Source organism: Centroberyx affinis, unplaced genomic scaffold, assembly GCF_046629955.1.
Source record: "Centroberyx affinis isolate AG114_WGS23_722 - 3 ecotype Tasmania unplaced genomic scaffold, CSIRO-AGI_Caff_v1 ptg002187l_1, whole genome shotgun sequence".
Taxonomy (NCBI): domain Eukaryota; kingdom Metazoa; phylum Chordata; class Actinopteri; order Beryciformes; family Berycidae; genus Centroberyx; species Centroberyx affinis.
Genome location: NW_027280495.1, coordinates 195,826 through 215,007, shown reverse-complemented (window position 1 = coordinate 215,007; position 19,182 = coordinate 195,826). Strand labels below are relative to the sequence as shown.

The window sequence follows — 19,182 nt, the reverse complement described above, 5'->3', positions numbered from 1 at the left end:
CAAGATGGTGCATAAGGATCTTTTTCTCATCAGGTCTCTAATATGTTGGAATGATGCAGACAGGTTCAACACTGATCAACTCTCGATGCTTTGGCAATATATAAACTGACATATTTTTTGGCAAATAACCATAGCTCCTTAGCTAAGCTTAGAGCAATTGTCATGTCTAAACATAATCTGCTACTCTACACCAACCATGCATATTGGCTAAAGTCAACACAAAACCAACATTATAGGCTACTTGACTCCTGTATAACTAACTGATATGATGGACATCTGGTTATGCAATATAGGACATCTAGCGGTCAGCAAAAAACACTGCGCCTTTAAATAACTAAAATAAATAATAATAATAAATAAATACATAAATAAAATAACTTTCCATAACCTTTCCAACATCCAAAACTTACTTACCTATCTCATCAAACGCAAAACATCATGAAATAAACTGGATCCCATTCCACAAAATCTTAATGGACTGCCACCACAGTTACAATAAATGCATACAATAAATAACTCCTCACCTAGACAAATGTTTAATACATGAAAATAAAATATTACATGTTTATCATGAAAGCCTTAACGAGTTAGAAAACATACACACTCCAAGTAAAACATTAAGAATTCTATATTAGCACAGAATTATATGTAAATATCCTATTTTATGCTACGCTATTCAAAACAATCACAAACTAATCTATTACCAACTCATTTCATCTTCTCGCCTAATATTAATAAGTTAGTAAATACACTTTATTATGATGATTAACCCATGCAGGTACTCAAGCACACTATTATCTCACATCCACACACTCTTTATAAAACCTATTTACAATAATCATTACATTTCAATTGCAACACAATAAATTACATCATTACATTTTGTTCTTCTCAATGGCCAACCTATTAATCAGTCAAGACATTATTCAAGACTGTAAACAAATGACTTGTATCATCTCCACTCCAAACCCTCTGTCTTCTTAATAAGCAGTGTTGATAAAAGATTAGAGGTGTTGTTTGTGTCCATTACTGTCATAGAAAAACACTCTCACTTGTTACAGTATTTCTCAAGATGCTCACAGCTGGCAGGCATGTAACTAGCACTAAGCTAGTTCTCACTTTTTTACCCTTGTACCCCAATTAATTGTTTTCAGAGCACATTCTCTCTCTATTTTTTTTTTCATATTTTCCAGCCACTTCAAGCAAGCACAAGGGTACTTACCTGTGTTCTTGTCCTATGCCGGGAATTTTCAGACTTTTTCAGTCAAAATTTCCATATTTTCAGCCAAAATGTTTGAAATTTGTGTGTGCCTCAGAACAAATAACTGTCATCAGCATGGACCAACATCCCTGTGGAATATTTTCGCCACATTATAGATAGACATTATGTAAGGTATTATTATTAATAGTTTACCTCAGAAACTGGTCACTGAATCAGGCTCATGTACTGTTGCTGCCCTGAAATAGAGGAACCATGTTCATGAACAATTCAATAGTGTTTCCCATTATTTAGTTATTTCTTTTTTCGTGTGATTATATTAGAATGTCTCCTCTAATAAATGAATGATGATGGTCTAATGAGCCCCCTGTGTACAAAGAAATTACAGCATATCTGCATTCAAAAGATAAATGTTTTTAAGTATTTCAACTTGTATAAACAGATAAAAACTTTGCATAGTAAATCATATCTCACATCCACCTGACGTAGGAGTGGGACTGCTGGGGCAGCAGGTTGAGTATTAACAAATTGGATTAGCAGCTTTCAGAAAGGTGTCAGGACAGAGGACACACTTCACAGCTTTCACTGCATTACTGACATCTATTAATCACTCTTCATAATCCTATTCCTTTCCCTGACAGACAGAGAGAGGGAGGGGGGAGGTAGCACCCTGTGCCTGTTATGGAGGGTGACATTGTGTGCAATATGATGTATAATGTGCGTGTAATTATATTGGAAGAAGAAGGAATAAGTGACTCCACTCCACAGAGCAATTAGAAATTTAAATCTTTAATAAATAATCTGTTATAATAATTCTGCATTATAGTGTCATAGACTTTTTGCAGTGTTGCGCAGCAGAGCATTGTGCCTCATGTCTCTCTACAGTCAGCTTTACATCGCTGTTTTTTTTTTAGGAAAAATTAAAGATCAAAATAGTTTTTGTACGTCACCTTTTGAATTATTATATACCCAGTGATTATGTAGTGATTTGTAATACCTTTGACATAGGAAAGGATATTTGCAATTAGCAATGCACATGGGAGATCATTTCTGAACAATGTTATGATACAAACTGGTTTTGTGTATTTGACAAGCTGTAAACAAATATAACAATAATGGGTTTATCATTCATGTAAATAACAGGAAAAAAGAAATAAAGATGGTGCTCAATTCTTTTGAGCATATTATTCATTTTAAGGAGTATTGACAAGTAACTCATCAATGTTAGCAATCATGGATAGATCATAACTGCCATGGGTATCTCTTCTGGTCACTGAGTGGGCGTCAATTCAGTATTTGGAATTTGAACGGGAAAGTAAACATGCAGTAGAAGATAGCAGGTAAATGATTAATGTTTTTCAGATAACTGGTATAAGAAAGAACACCTTTACCCTGATGTGACTGGATGGTACGATCCACATCACTCCACATCATTTGGGGATAAAACATTACTTTACTTCAGTCAGTGAAATTCAAAGAAATTCTTGATTAATGTGTTGTTTTCAAATTTATATTATCATTCATTCAATTTCCCCACTCTGTATAAAAATCATCTGTGCTCATCATGTGTGCTTTAGGTGGCAGCCCCTGCAGGAGTGCCCTCTTCCACCTTGTTTAACAAGAGGAATGCCAGCACAGGGTTCATGTACTCCATGATGGTCTCCTTCACCCCTTTCTCCAGCAAGTACCCTTCTGTCTCAATCTCTGTGTTTTCCTGCCCTGCCACTGCCTCCATGGCTGTCTGCAGGTACCGCAGGCTCACCAGCACAGACCCCTGGGAAGGAGGAGGGAAAGAGAGGGGGAGCAGGTTAGACAGAGAATGGCTTCTATCACAAAGCATCACCCAGGATGCCAGCAGAAAGTGGCATTTTATGGCTAAAATTCTGCATATCAGACACTTAAAAATACATAGAACACAAAAAAATGAAGGGCTTAATTAACTTGATCTCCCATGTCAACTACATACATCTAGTTCTCACTGTAAATCAAGTCAGGATTTTAATCTATAAAACCTTTGAGTTATAGCATTTTTGAATGCTAAATCAGCTGGCCTTGTGTGGCTTCTCCAAAGCATGCTATATGTACATTAAAAAACAATACAAAAATCATGATAATGTAGTTCAGGTGTCTTGCACTACTTGCGCAACAGTACTTTCCTTCATCCAACTCCTACAATGGCGTTGTTAAGTGTTGATGTGCCTCCAAATTAAAATCTCACCTTGGTATCACCTGTATCTCATTTGTATCAATTCTGCCTGAAATGATAATAGGACCATTGTAATTCTTCTCATAGTACCTGTATCAGGAAGACCGAAAGCACTCCAGCGCCTATGGTGTTCATCAGGCCCATGTAGTAGTTGACCAGCGCCTCCCTGCAGCCTCGGACGTAGATGTTGAGCTCCTCGGTCTGGTGCTCATAATTGTAGTGAGCTGAGTTGTTTGTGATGTGATACTGGATGCATGGCCGTGGAGAGCTGGGGTTGCAGCAGCTGAAGGGGACTCCATCTACCAAGTAACGGCCGTCCACGTTGCTCTTGATGCGGCTGGAAGAGAAATGTCAAAGATACAAGACAAAGGGTCTACAACAAGGAAGGCTTTGCAACCTGCATTTGTGTCAGATTACTAACACTGATGGCAATTCCATGATTGTTCATCACTGGATCATTAAATCACATGGGCCTTCTGCGCCTGTGATAAACTTTGCTAATGTTGCTGATGCAAAGGTTTCAGATCCAGCCATGAATATTCACAGATGTGAAACACACATCACTGCACCCAGCAACATTTTCCACAACTTACTCTTTCACGTCCTTAGAGCTGAAGTCAAGGTAGCGGTTGCTGATCCACTGGACTTCGAACCAGTCCCTGTAGTCGGAGTTTCCGCAGCACTGAAAATCCATCTGTAGGCGGTCGATGTTCTGCTTCTGGAAACAGCGCCCTGGGGTGTCTGTGTCCTTGTAGAAGCGGATGCCGTTCCTCAGGCCAATCTTCAGAGAAGACTCCAGGTTGCCCTTCATGGCATAGCTCATTACCACAGTCAGCAGCATGAGGACAGTGAAGAAACAAGAGACTGCAAAATAGGGCTTCAAGAAGGTCTTCCATCGAGGAAACCGCCCGGCGTCCAGGGCATCCTGACAGATCTTCCCAGCAAAGTAGTTGATACCCAAGCAGGCCAGACCCACAAGCATAAGGGTATTGGGCACAACATGTATGTCTGTGTTATCCATTACCTGTAAGCAAGTCAAATAATAATATAATGAAGATACATTCCATTTATTTTCTGTAGGGAAATCAATACATGAGATGGGCAAAAATACATCAAAATGTATCTGATTAAAAGTTGCAAATATCATTCAACCAATGTATGAAAATATATTACAAAATGCCTGATTGAAGCAATGTATTTACTTAAATTACATCTAATTTGTATATTCAAAATGCATCTGAAAATGTATCTTTGAACATTGATTTCCAAAAACCAAAACAACAAAATTCTACCAACTGTCTAATGGCAAATGTTTTTGTTTTTAATCTTTATTTACACAGGGAAGATTTCCACATTTGTTATTTTTCAGCATCACTTCACACTTATATACAAACATCCATTCTTATGAGCTTCTCAGTTAGACCACAGTCTTCTGCTGTTGGCCACTGAGCAGCTCAACTGGGGCAATTGAGGCTTAAGTGTGCTGCTCAAGGGCAACCTAACAGTAACTGTGAGGAAGGGGAGAGCATGTCTCATTCACTTCCTCTACCCAAATTTTACCAGCTGGGATTCGAACCAGCGAGCCTCCATTCACAACCTTGCTTCTCTGACATGATTGGCAAAAGAGAAAAAGTATGAAACCACAAAGTTATATAACTTGTCAAATGTCTTATTGCCCAATGAGGCTATGTGTTCCTAAGGGATACTGTATGTTTTGTGCTCATTTTTTAGGTTTTGATTGAATTGTTTTGAATGATTGCAGATCTGAAACCCCTTTGATATGAGGTGATGTGGATTGTTGGATATACAGCAGACAGTAGATGATCTCCCTTGAACAAGACATTCTGTGCCATCTGCTTTTGAAGTCTTGTTGGTGTATAACTAAACATATTTCACTGGTTTGTGCAGAGGATAATGTAGTCCTACTGGTGTGATCTGCTGCTTTTTCTATTATTGAATATTGCCATCAGTCCGCTATTACAGGATCAAGCTGTTCAGGTAGCTTGAAAAGGGCTTTTTTTGTCACAAAATTCTTTGTGAAGAAATATTTTGGTATTTTTAAAATAAAATTAATACAATTAATTGTAATATAATATAATGTAATACAGTCGTAGCATAGTAGAGAGAGAGAGAGATCACATTATGTTTTTTTGATGTCTGCAAATAATTAAAAATACACAAATATATTTAAATATGTAATTAAAATACATCCAAATACATTGCAGTGAATGAGCAGTGTAGGTTTTGTTAATGATGCAAAATTCTGATGATTGTCTTCAAACGTGGGGATTAAGGTGATTAAGAGTGAAGACTGTAGACAGAGCCAGGTTTAGCAAACGATGAGTCAGGATCCAAAGTGGGTCACAGACGTGTTTAGTTCTGGTGGGTCTCCATATAACAAGAACATTTTATTTTCATGAGCCAGGGTTCGACAGTGAGAGACTTAATTTCTCATTTGGGTCCAGGACTCAAAAAGAATATTTCATATGGCTGCCTGTGTTGGATATGAGGAAGGATTTGAAATATGCTTTGACCCACAATCTCAAACAAACTTCCAAAAAGTCTCTGTGGCCAGATTGCTTACAAAGATTGTGCCAGTGGTTTGAAAATAAGTCAGGCACAGATGGCATGTTTGTTCATGTGTCAAGTGTACTTATAGTGTAGTTATTAATGTAAATAAATACATTATAGTATGTCATGACCTGTATGACCTTACAATTATCAAATATCTATTATCTTGCCCCTTAATGTAGGTCTTTTACTGTACAATTTAGAGAGTTTAGAAACGGTATTAGTAGCTTGTGTATTATCTGTATTGTCGGTCATAAGTATAGCAAGTATAGCATGGCAACCTGACTCACTGATTTGTCATTTGTATATTATGTCCATAGCATGAATGCATTAGTACCTACACATACTGTATATTAACTATTATTGAAGAATATCACAGTACGTCACTAATTATGTTACGTAGTCACGTAACAATTATGCTATATGTTGTATCCTTTTATGCTGGCTTTACACAATGCAATTATTGTGCACTCATCCTGAACTCAAATGCAAATGACAATACAAACCCAATTCATGATTTTCAATGGAAGGCTTTCCTAAGAGACTCCAACACAACTAAGTTGCACAGGACTGAAGTTGAATTCCAGCTGCACCATGTAAAGCCAGCCTTACAATATTATCTTGATCCTTGTATCTTGTTGGTAATATGAATGTAGAAAAAGAACCAACAGCAAAAATGGACCAAAAATGCTTATGAATTATTGCTTAAACTCCAAAGTGGCAGGATGTAAAACTTTAGAAGTACCTCTGCCCTCTTGCGGAGCTCCGTCTTGAGGATGCAGCCCAGGGTGAAGGTGATGGCCCCGGCCACTGTGGCCACCCAGGAGAGCAGCCATAGTCCCTGGGCTAGCTTCACCCTCTTCGCAAAGGGGAACTTCATCTTCATCACCACCATGGTTGCAGCGAGGGGTTTCGAGGGCTCCGAGTCTTACCAGGGGAAGAGGGGAAGGACAGCGGCGAGGACGGGACGATGCTGTGCTTTATCTGTGGGAAAGGAGGAGAGTGCAGATGTTGGACTCAAAATGAATACTTGAGGAGCTGAATTAAAAAGGTTCAAAGATGAAAAATTAGAAAAATGGACCAGTAGCGTTGGAGTGATTACAATCAAAAAGACACTGACGATAGCCACATGAGAACAAACTTATCCAACAGTGAAAAAGAAAGACAGGTTAGCAAAAGAAAAATCCTTGGAGAATACTAAGAACCAGAGAAAGCGAAAGAGAAAACTTTTATATCTCAGTTGGTGTGTCTTGGATTCGTTAGTGGGCCAAAGATCACCTTGTTTGTCGCCCCAAAAAGTGCAGAAAAAATCCAGATATGTCCTCAGACCACTGTACACTGTGCCACACAGTGGATTTTACATACTGGATTTGGCAAAACTGGATGGCTGGAGCGTCTTACCACTAATACCTACCTATCCTATTAAATTGGTCTCTGAATCCAGGCCATTGTCTGCTCAGCAAACCCTTCCTCATATAGCAGAGAGGGACATGGATGACAAACCAAATTGAACATGACAGGGAGATAGATATTATAAGGCATTAACTGTGCAGCACTGATCCTTTTGACACAACAACTTCAAAACACAAGCACACACACACACACAGGTACACACAGAGTGTAATAAATATCAGATGAAAGAATATGAGATGAAGACAAGACTTAATCTGATTTCCATTTTGAGAAATATTTTATTCATGTTTTGCTTTCATACAATTATGTCTGACGTATGAACGAAAAGTTGAAAGTAAAAGTGAAATGAACATGTCTAAGCTCAAAGAAATAAATTCACATGGGTGGAGTCTTCCTCTTCAGTTAGTGGAGAAGGGAAGGAATAGAGGCAAAGAGAGTAAGTGTTGATTATCCTTTCTAATGCCCATGAGAAGCTGAGAAGGGCATTCACAGAAGTGTACCTCTTTGTAGGGCCCATTTACATAATACACCCTTCTCACAGATTTTATGTCATCACTCAGTGACATTTGGTTTTTCATGATTGGAGTAGTAAATTCTGGAATTACTCACTTGGTTCCAGATGCACCTGACCAATGGGACTACTGTAAGTTCATTGGTTACCTTTTAAAAACAAAATGATACCCTGATTGTGTTGTATTATATTTAAAGGTGCTTATCATAAGTTTGGGGTATTTGTAGAAGGTAGTTGAGACTGGCAGGGAACTATACTGAATCAAAGAAAATAACTAGGCTCTCTTTGCCATCCTTAAATTGAAATAATCTTGCCTTTAAATACAAGGTATCACAAGGTACATTATCAATCGATCCATTTTCTTCCTGCTTATCTGGTTCAGTGTTGCGGTGGCAACAGGGCAACTTCCTCCGTCTCCTCATGGCCGATCCCAAGGCGATCCCAGACCAGCTGGGAGATGTTGTCCCTGCAGCGTGTCCTGGGTCTGACCCAGGGTCACTGGACCCACTCAGCGTGGACTTTGAGGTCATCTTGGATCCCTGAGCTCCTCACGCTGTCACAGAGAGTCACCAGCCACCTTGCAGAGAAACGTCATTTCAGCCACTTCTATCCACAATCTCAGTCTTTCGGTCACTACCCAGAGCTTGTGACCATAGTTGTGGGTCAGAATGAAGACTGACCAGTAAATTGAGAGCTCAGGGAACACAGTTTTAGGCCTTTAACAAATCCACCCAACATGTGTGTACAGCGTTAGCAAACTCTCATGAGCGTTTGATTATTCATGAGAGGGTAAAAAGCTGGTCCACTGTTCTGTGACCATGGACAAAAACACATTGATCCTCCTGAGGCTCAACTATCGGCCAACCATGACGGCCTAACAATATCCAGAGCCTTCAGCATTTCAGGACAGATCTCATCCATTATGGATAAACTAATGACTAACACAGAAGTCCAATAACAACACAGTGCTCAAGTTCAGATCAGGAAGGCTATTTCTACCAATTACACCCCTCCAGATTTCCCAGGCAGCGCCCATGCGAGTGTTGAGGTCTCCCAGTAGGACTATGGAGACAGTAGGCGCCATCTTCTCCAGCACCACACACCACAAACCCCCTCACCCACCATTTCCACACAACACAACTCGTAATCGCATTGAGGCGACCCTCTCACCCACTGAGACAAACTCTAACTGTGCAGCAGTGAGCCGGGGACTCGGAAGTATCCCCACATACTGCTGGTATGGTGTGTTTGCATTTTGAAATTTCTGTAAACACTAAAGTAAATTACAGCTGTACTTTGAACCGCTGTAAAATTGGTTAAGGTAATTCCAAAATATCCCATCTACAAGGCAAATTCTTCAAGAATATATGTGAATATACCCAAAATGTAGACCGTCAAATAAATGATTTTATCTTTATTGTTTGTGTTATTAGATGTTACATGGAAAATGATACATGGATGACAATCATACAAGCAGGTGAAATTACATTAATTAAAGAGTAATTCTGTTGCACCAGTTGTAGGTTAATCGTAAAAGGACAGCGTTTTACACAGAGAAAGGAGAATACCTTTACCCATACCTATATTCAAATCTAAGCTGTATTTGTTATGTATTTTTATATAAATATACATTAATATATGATACATACCTAAGACTATGTATGTTACATTAAAATAGGAAAACTGATTTACAGGACAAAACAGGAAAAATATTTAATCTTTTTGCATTTTTTGCCCTCCACAATAAAAACAATTAGTGTAAATTGTGATAAATAATTTGTAGGTTAGAACATCAAATATTTAACAATGCGTAATTGTGGGTATCTACACAAAAAATACAACATCTAATGTGAATAAATAAAGTTTCATGCAATAAGGGGAATAGATATAGAGAATAAATATTTATTTTTCTTGTTTCCTATTCCTCAGAATGAATGAATATCTACTTTAAGTAGGGGATGCCTACATCTGCATCTATATAACAGAAATACAGAGCTAGCTTATCATTTAAAGACCAAGTGTAAGGTGTTCAAGGTACAGAAAAAATTATTATGTGTGTGTATAAATACATACAACATACAAGTAAAACACTGAATACAGGCAAACAGTTATGGCTGTCACAAAACTGCATGTGCTTATGAGAATAAACATAATGTAGTCTGTCCACAGTGCTTACATATTGAACAACCAAGAGCCTAAACTTTCTCTGTTTAGTTCAAGTATTGAGGAGATACTCTGTAATTATAATTATTAACATTTATAAATTATACATTTAATTTATAATCAAAGAACACGCCCTTGATTATAAATTTTGAAAACACCATACTGATATCAAATTGAAAAAGCTAAACCCTCCAACTTGGTCAGAATGTATTAACAGATCTTTGTACAAACAAATTACTACTGTAATAGCGTTAAAAGAAGAAAAAACAAACCAAACTGCATGTAATCTCTTAGCTTTAGACATTGCTCTAATGTAACTATTGTCAGTCATTAATTGATGGATGTTCTTTCAATTTAAGATTGACTGTTGGACAGAGGCCAGTGGTTTTGCTTCCACTGCCACTCAACAAATGTTGGTTGTCTTGTTCTCAACTCATATCAATTTGGTTAAAACTGTTAGTGTGTGCTGAGTATATTTATCAGGAGAGAACACAGCCTGAGTGCTTGCTGAATATGACTGGCACATAATCACCTTACATGCCAGCTGTTCAAGCACTGATTATTTATTTGTGTATACAGGTTCATGAAAAACAAATGATGCAACACAGGGTGCTGTTTGGAAAAGGGTATTTAGTGACAGTCTGTCCAAAGCAAAGCCAGTGTGTCAGACAGTTCAAAATGTAAGTCTCAAACCACATGTAAATGGAGTGTGGCAGAACTACTGTTGAGGTGTCCTTGAGCAAGGCAATTAACCCCCAACTGCTCCAGTAGAGCGGCACAGTGTCAAACAGTAGAAGAGTGTGTGCAGCTCCCAGGTGTGAATGTGTGCATGAGTGTGAAAGTGAAGCAGGGCGTTTCTGAAAAAAGAGCATGCCTGCTCAGTTGACTTTCCCTGGATAAATAAAGGTTAAATAAATAATTGTGACTTCAATAACAGTGAACCTTGCCCATATTTTACTGTCACAGCTGTGTTCGTTCATCTTTCAACACCTCGTCTGGAAACCCTCCTGTCCAGCCTTGCACCTCCCCCCTGCCCTGACCATTTCCCTCACTGGGCTGCAGTTCACAGATAAAGTGGTTGAGCATCCTCTGGGCTGACTGCAGGCTGGCCAGGCTGCGATCCGGCTCCGACGCCCTGCTTTCTAGAGGTCTCCCCATGGCTGCGTCACTGTCACTGCTCGCCCTCCAGTGATGAATGATCTCATTATCTGAATCCTCGATGGCTTCGTCCTCTGGATGGTGGAGGTCCATCATGGCCTCTGTGCCTCGTAGCTCCTCCTGCATGCGGTGATGTGCCAAAGGCATTTCCTCCAGGCTAGCTGACCGGATGAGGATGGGAGAGCCGAGTTTCTGACCTGCGGTGACCCTGTAGCCGCCCTCGCCCATCATGCCGTCAGATAGGTTCATGAAACCGGCATGACAAGCATCGGTTAGAGGGACGGGTAAAATCTCACTGTGGACAGTGAACTGGAGGTGAGGTATCTGCAGTGAACGTGGAAGGTGTCTTCGGACGATTTCCTCACCCCCTGACTCGCTGTCTATGTCCCCTTCTCCCTCGCTGTGTCTCCATGGGGAAAACGCAACAGTCTTTGCATGACCTCTGTTTGATCCCGTTAGTATAAATCGTGGGGTTTCTTCACCCATCTCCGACCAGTCAGACTCCTCCTCCTCTGGAACGGACCCCAGAGATTGCTCCTGCCCAGCTGCTTTGACCTTTCCATAGTTATGACCAGTTATGTCCATGAACTGAGCCGGAGGGGGAGCACTGGGGAGAACAAACTGGTTGATGGGATTGTCTGACTGGAAATGGTGGTCAACAGTTTCGTGCAGCGCTGATGTTACCTAAGTAGAGGTAAGTTTGGAAATGGATCAATTTATTAATCAAATGGTCCCAAATCAAAGAACAACATGTAAAAACTCTAAAATATGGGGATAAATAAACCAAACAGAGTCCATGGAAGAAGATGAAATATAGTGTGTACAGTAAATTAACAGAATAAGGGCATATCACACTCATTCAACATTTAATCTACATTTCTTCATCTTTGCATTTTGGTCTTAGATCTTTTTTTTTTCTTGCCTGGAGTTGTTTATCAGATGGAGGTGAAGTTCTTACATTAAAAGTTTCCATGTTGGTGGCAAATTTTGCATTGGCAAGCTGCTCTGTTAGTGCTGAAATACGTTGATTCAACCTCTCACGTTCTCCTTCCATACTCTGAGCCTGATGGAGTACAGAAAACATAATTATGACAGAAGTACATTAAACCCTCCATAGGTAGGGGACCTATGTCACATTCTGTCACTTTCAGCTACCACTGCTTAGTAAATCTTAAACAAATTGGTAAAGACAGGCCTATAAATGTCCCTAAAACTTGTATCTACCTATCTATCTATATATCTATGTTGCTCTTAATGTAGGTATAAGGTAGGTAATGTCGATATATATATATATATATATAAATATATATATATATACATACATATATACATATTCAGAGGACATGTAGAAATAGTGTGGATCTCACCACTGAATGAAGCTTTTGTTCTAGAAGATTATTGGTCTGTTGTGTGGAGGAGTAGTTATCATGTAGTCTAGAGAGAGAGAGGGAGAGAGAGTGAGAGGTAGAGGAAGTGAGAGAGCATATTTACTCATACAATACAATATATAGTTTGCAACATCCCACATTACATAAGGTAAAGTAATATTACTATCCAGATCATCATGTATAACAACTCTTGTGCTACTTTATTATCTATTGTCTAAAGCAGGGATCATCAAGTCCTCCGCCCTCGAGGACCGGAATCGATGAACCCTGGTCTAAAGCTTGGGACAGAACCATGGCAATCTTGACAGACGATGAAAACAGAGGTCAATTCACAGTAGACAACCTCAAAAATTCTGGCTATGGTATTGGAGAGGTGCACAATAGAACATGAGGTAAGAATGAGGCAAGAATGGGGATCACATACTAAAAGACTTGGATTTGCATAGATCCTCAACAGAGCCTGTCATTACTCAACAGTCAAAACAGACAATTAATAGCTGTGTAGACAAGTGGAGGTCATGTGAAAACCGCAGTATCTTACAAAACACAGTTATTATTGAGGGCAACAGATCGGGGCCAACAGATTGAGGCTTGCACACATTAGACTGATACTAGAAGATCATCAGTGCCACCGTCTGTTCTAACGCTGCCAAGATTGGTCCATACTGACTGGTCAAGATGGCCAAATCAGGTCATTAACTGGGGCAGTAGCCTTTCAGTGTGTGGCTGGCTTTGGCTGTCAAATATTGCACATTCTTTACCTTTTGAACCTTTCCATGAGGTTGCTGTGCTCCACTCGTGTCCTCTGAAGCTCTGCCTCCAACAGCTTCTGGCTGCTCATAAATTCTTCTCCTAAACACTCCATTCTCACCGCTGTCTTCAGCAAACTGTGGTGCAGGCCCTCATTCTGCTCCTGCAGCATCCTGTAAGGACAAGTAGGCAAAAATACAAAAGAGAAATAACACACTGAGGGAGACAATGTACAGCAATCTCTTTAGTCTTTGGCCCTATACTCATATTAAATTGGATGTGAAATGACACAATGCCTATGTGGTTAGTGCAGAGTGTTGGCTTTAATTTGAGGCTATTTACATTTCAGTATGATTTTTATTTTACTTTATAAAGATTCACTCTGACTATACATAGCTTGAAATGAGGCAGTATAAAGTACACAATAAAAAGTAAACAAGGGCCTAAGCATTCAAGCTAGCTCTGAATCACTGTGCTCCTGCTACAAAAAAAAAAAAAAACCTTCAAAATTGTCATGAACAGGTTTAGTGCTGTTTGTTTCTCACAACTCATTTTCCATTTTGAACTATTTGGGAAAATCAGTCAGCAGAAAATCTCAAAATGTTTATCCAAATCTTAAAGCTCTCTAGCAGGAGCATGCTGATTGAATTCTGGTTCGATGAATAAAACACTCGTTCTCCTTTTTGTACTTTTTAATTTACTCCAACCATCTTTTTCAACAGCCTCAGAGCAATTTCTGAGTAAAGTCCATCATCCTCCTCATAGAAATGTGAAATGTGAAAAGGCTGGAAATACAACCTTTCAAGAAGATATCAACATCCTGGTGATGTTGATATAGTTTGCAGACGACTGTAAAACTGCACAGTCATTCTTAATATCTTGATATCATGTATGTACAAAAAAAGAGCTGTAATTCTTCAACTGTTAATCCAATGTATCTGAAAATACCCTCAAATTAGAAATTAGAACAGGCAATCTGCACTTTAAACTCATAGTTATTTGGCCATTTCACATCCAAAGTAATTTGAATATGGAGCCAACACATCAATCACTGTCCAAATACACATGGACTTCACATATGACTTTTACCAGTTAACCAAACCAAGAGAATCAAATCAAACTTACATTATTCTACCCAGCTCCTGTGTCTTATCCTGTATTGAAAGAAAAAAATATTTTTGTACCGTGACATTCATTGTGCAATTCAGAAATAAGTATTGATGAAGCCCAAAGAAAAAGAAATTGAAAACCAATAGAGACAAATTGTATGTCAATTTGATGTCCATGTGTGATGAGTAATCTATTGTTCTCACACAATGAGATGCATGCTCATGCCAAAATCAATACTCAAATGAGTGGAACATTATTGCATAACTTGTTAATCAAGAATATAAACCATGGGCAACTATTAGCTTGTCAATAATACCACAGTGTACATGTCGTAACATCATGAAAAATTATAGCTTCAACCCCAAGAGTTATGCCATACTTTATGTAATGATGAGCCAGTGTATCCTGTCTGTTCCTCATCCTGACTGGAGGGGCTGCTGGTGTTCCTGGGTGAATCTGACTTGCTGGAAAGAGACTCAAGCTTCCTGTCTGAAGGCAGACTGACAGGGAAATGCCCTTTCACATGACTGTGGTGGTCACCATGGTGATGGAAGCTATGTGTCTCTGCATGTAAGGAATGGTGATGGGGTTCCTCGCGGGTAGGATGATGGCGATGATCGGACATTTGGTGAGAGGAGTGATGGCCATAGTGTGATTCTGAGTGTGTGGGACTGTGTTCAGGATCTGAGAGAGGTGATGGGTGATGGGAATCTGATTGAGCGATGTGGTGCTGATGGTGAGAATTATGCTGGTGGTGTTGCAGGGAGTCTGAATGACCAGAATGGTGCTGGACGTCTGAGTGAGCCAGATCATGAGACTCAGGATCATTGTTTTTGGAGTTGTGATGTGACTGAGGGCCATCTCCTTGGTGATGACTTTTGCTGAGATGGTCTCCATGGAGATGGTGATGCGTTGGGTTGTGGTGGTCTCCATGCTGATGCTGATGAGCTGGGCTGTGGTCGTCTCCATGGTGATGCTGATGAGCTGGGCTGTGGTGGTCTCCATGCTGATGCTGATGAGCTGGGCTGTGGTGGTCTCCATGGTGATGGTGATGAGCTGGGCTGTGGTGGTCTCCATGGTGATGGTGATGAACTGGGCTGTGGTGGTCTCCATGGTGATGGTGATGATCTGGGCTGTGGTGGTCTCCATGGTGATGGTGATGGTCTGGGCTGTGGTGGTCTCCATGGTGATGGTGATGGTCTGGGCTGTGGTGGTCTCCATGGTGATGGTGATGAGTTGGATTGTGGTGGTCTCCATGGTGATGATGATGATCTGGGCTGTGCTGGTTTCCATGCTGATGGTGATGAGTTGTGCTGTGGTGGTCTCCATGGTGATGGTGATGATCTTGGCTGTGGTGATCTCCAAGGTGATGGAGATGATCTGGGCTGTGGTGGTCACCATGGAGATGGGGATGATCTGGGCTGTGGTGGTCTCCATGGTGATGGTGATGAGTTGGGTTGTGGTGGTCTCCATGGTGATGGTGATGAGTTGGGCTTTGGTGGTCTCCATGGTGATGCTGATGAGCTGGGCTGTAGTGATCTCTATGGTGATGGTGATGTGTTGGGCTATGCTGTTCGCCATGGTGATGTTGATGGCTTCTATTGTGGTGGTCTCCATGATCATCAGTTGGGCTGTGGTGTCCAAGGTGATCTTCATGATCAGAGTGTTGTGTTTTGTTTGGGTGGTCGCTATGGTGGTGGTGATGACTTGAACTGTGGTGATCTCCATGGTGATGAATTGGGCTGTGTTGGTCTCCATGGTGATGATGATGAGAATCTGGAGTAGAGTGGTCTCCATGGTGATGATGATGATGAGGTGCGTTATGGTGACCTCCGTGGTGATGAGCAGAACCATGGTGGTCTCCATGGTGATGGTGATGAGCAGGGCCATGGTGGTCTCCATGGTGATGATGATGAGATGTGCGGCGGTGGTCTCCATGGTGATGAGCAGGACCATGGTTGTCTCCATCATGATGAGGAGATCTACTGTGGTGGTCTCCATGGTGATGACTTGGACTATGGTGGCGACCTTGGTGATGGCGATGACTTGTGTTGTGGTGGTCTCTGTGGTGATGATGACTTAGGCTATCACGGTCTCCATGGTGATGATCAGGCTTGGAACCGTGATGGTCTCCTTGGTGATGGTGGTGGTAGTGCTTGTTAGAAGGTGAATGGGAGTGATGCTGAGAAGTTAGAGACCACGAGTGACGTCTTTTGGAATAACTATTTTTTGGGCTGGCTCTAACATCAGTGCAGCTTCTAGGGCTGTGATGCATGTGATGGGGTTGGTCTGCTGCAGAGTGACGGTGACTATGGCGATGGTGCATGCATTTGCCAACTTTAGAGTGAGAATGCCTACTAGAATGGGAATCCTTGCTGAGCTGGGAATGCATGCTGGTATGAGAGCAACTGCTGGAGCTAATTGAGTCTGCGCTGCCAGGTCGACTCCTCTGCTGTCTGTGCTTCCCGGTTCTGCTGTCTGTCTTATGGGATCTAACGGAGGCCTGGCCTGGGCTGCAGGGCCTCTGAGCATCTGTAACCCCAAGAGAGGTGAGTCTCAATGGGCTGAGCACCTGTCGAGTGATCTCATTAAGAAAGGCAGAAAACTTCAGTTTCTCCTTCACCAAATTCTTCCTGGCTTCGTTTTTTCTCCTTTCCAGTTCATCTTCATCCTCATTTTCATGCTCTTCTCTTTCCTCAGGTCTGGAGAGGGCCTCCATTGACTTGGCTTTCCTTTGTTTGTTCTTCTGGGTGCCCTTGGCAGGACCACAGTGAGAGGGCTTGCCTCTCCCTCGTTTCTCTTTGGCAGAGTACTTGTTCAGATGACCTTCATCATCGATCAAAGGGGTTGTGTCATCTCCCTCTTCAAAGGCCCTTTGTCTCCTGGAGATGTCAGTGCAGGACTGTGAATGCTGAGGCTTCCTAAGTGGATGTCTACCAAAAGACTCACTGCTGGCCTCAGAGGACAATGTAGAGGAAGAGGTAGAGGTTGAAGTGGAGGAAGAATCAGAGGCGGAGGAGGAGGATGTTGATGAAGATGAGGAGGAAGAGGAGGATGAAGAGGAACCAGTTGAGGAGCTCGAAGAAGTCCCTGAAACAGGCAAGTGGCAATTCCTGTCTGCAACATGGTGACGCTTTTGTTTATGACGGTAATGATGAGGGTGAGAATGATCAGTCTTGTCACTGTCACGCTGATGGCAATGGTCATGGTGATGATGGTGGAGGCTGCTGTCCTCTACTGTTGACTGGGTGCTATTACAAAAGAACATAGTTACAGTGGTATTAGAGGACACAGACAAACCAACACAAAGCTGAGATAATTATCCTACTGATCACACTTTTTTGTAAAGGCAGAGACAGTCTATGAATGATTTAACACATAAACTCACATGAACATAGTTCTCTGCTGAAAAAAAAAGCTAAATAGATATTAAAAGAATATTGAAATATTTCAGTCCATCGTAAAATTAAGCACAGATTACATGTATGAATGTTTTTTTACACTATGAATTTACAATTCATAGTATTCCCATGATGTCACATGCATTGCCTACCAATATGGCGCTTTACAATACGCACAGCTCATTGGCTGTGTTTGTCATTTTATTGTAATCACCTGTTAATTTATTACAATCACCTATTATTTTCCTACCAAGATGGCCGTGTGGTGATGTAACAGACTACTATGAATAGAAAAAATGCCAAACTTACTCATGGCTATCATTTCCATCTGATTGATGTGACTCTTGCTGGAACTGGTAATGATGATGGCCTTGACTTTGGTGGTGGTGTTTTTTGTGTTGAGATTTTGGGCTAACCGTCTTTCCGTGCTTGTGGTCCTTTTCTTGATGGTCATCTGTCTTGTGAACCTTGTGGCTCCTGGTTTCCTTGTGAGGCTGCAAAGGTCTGAAAAGCTTCTCCATCACCTGGTGCTGTCTAGGGCAGACGTCCCCAGGAATCGGTGCAATAATGATCCCTAAGCAAATATTTTCCTTAGAATGACTTTGTTGCTGGTCTGGTGCTGGTATAATGACTGATAAATGAAAATAATGAAATAATCAGTCCATTGACAAAACTCTCATCAATGTAGAAACTAAACACAGCAATACTCAAATATTAACTCCTATTACCATTCCAATAAACTAGTCATTACATATATCACCAATAACTACTAATTAATAATACTATACTGGTTAATACTGACTATTGCTAATAACACAATTAATGATCAGTTTTCATGCACATAATTTCAGAACTGTATTAAAGTATGAAAAGTGAAAATTATTTTAATTCAGGATTAGTTCAGTCCTACACTGCAATAAAAAAAGGCTAAGGTATATATATAAAAAAAAAGTCTGATTGATCCAATTCAGTTTCTTAATAAGGAGCAACATTATGAAATATACTGTAAGTATACAACAAGTTCTAGCACTACACTATAGTACAAGTTGATTCTAGTAGTTTGAAAAGTTTAACTGCTGTATCTGGAACAAAGTGCTTCCTCCCAGCAGCTAAGGAGGAATTGTTCTCCAAGAATTAACATACTGTAGATATTTCTGTGTACTAACTTGACTATCATAAAGTGAACATCTGTACTTACTTTCTCAAAGAATCCACAGGACTGACACAGGGAGAGGTGCTCATTGATGCTTTGTACTAGAAATGCAATGACTCTCTCTATGTGATGCCCCTTC

General features: G+C 40.6%; 2 protein-coding genes across 2 annotated transcripts; both read right to left on the bottom strand.

The window, feature by feature from the left end:
• Positions 1-2,010: 2,010 nt before the first annotated feature.
• rom1a (retinal outer segment membrane protein 1a) lies at positions 2,011-7,326 on the bottom strand. The gene is made up of 5 exons (XM_071532383.1): positions 7,275-7,326; positions 6,742-6,980; positions 4,019-4,449; positions 3,516-3,762; positions 2,011-2,993 (listed from the first exon to the last, which is right to left on the bottom strand). The coding sequence occupies exons 2-5, from the start codon at positions 6,889-6,891 to the stop codon at positions 2,793-2,795; spliced, it is 1,029 nt and encodes a 342-aa protein (XP_071388484.1). The 5' UTR covers positions 6,892-6,980; positions 7,275-7,326; the 3' UTR covers positions 2,011-2,792.
• Positions 7,327-11,043: 3,717 nt separating this feature from the next.
• On the bottom strand, positions 11,044-18,344 carry LOC139655099 (uncharacterized). Its single transcript, XM_071532396.1, has 9 exons — positions 18,200-18,344; positions 16,848-17,579; positions 16,007-16,552; positions 14,869-15,905; positions 14,505-14,533; positions 13,391-13,552; positions 12,609-12,675; positions 12,200-12,304; positions 11,044-11,925 (listed from the first exon to the last, which is right to left on the bottom strand). The coding sequence occupies exons 1-9, from the start codon at positions 18,342-18,344 to the stop codon at positions 11,044-11,046; spliced, it is 3,705 nt and encodes a 1,234-aa protein (XP_071388497.1).
• Positions 18,345-19,182: the final 838 nt, after the last annotated feature.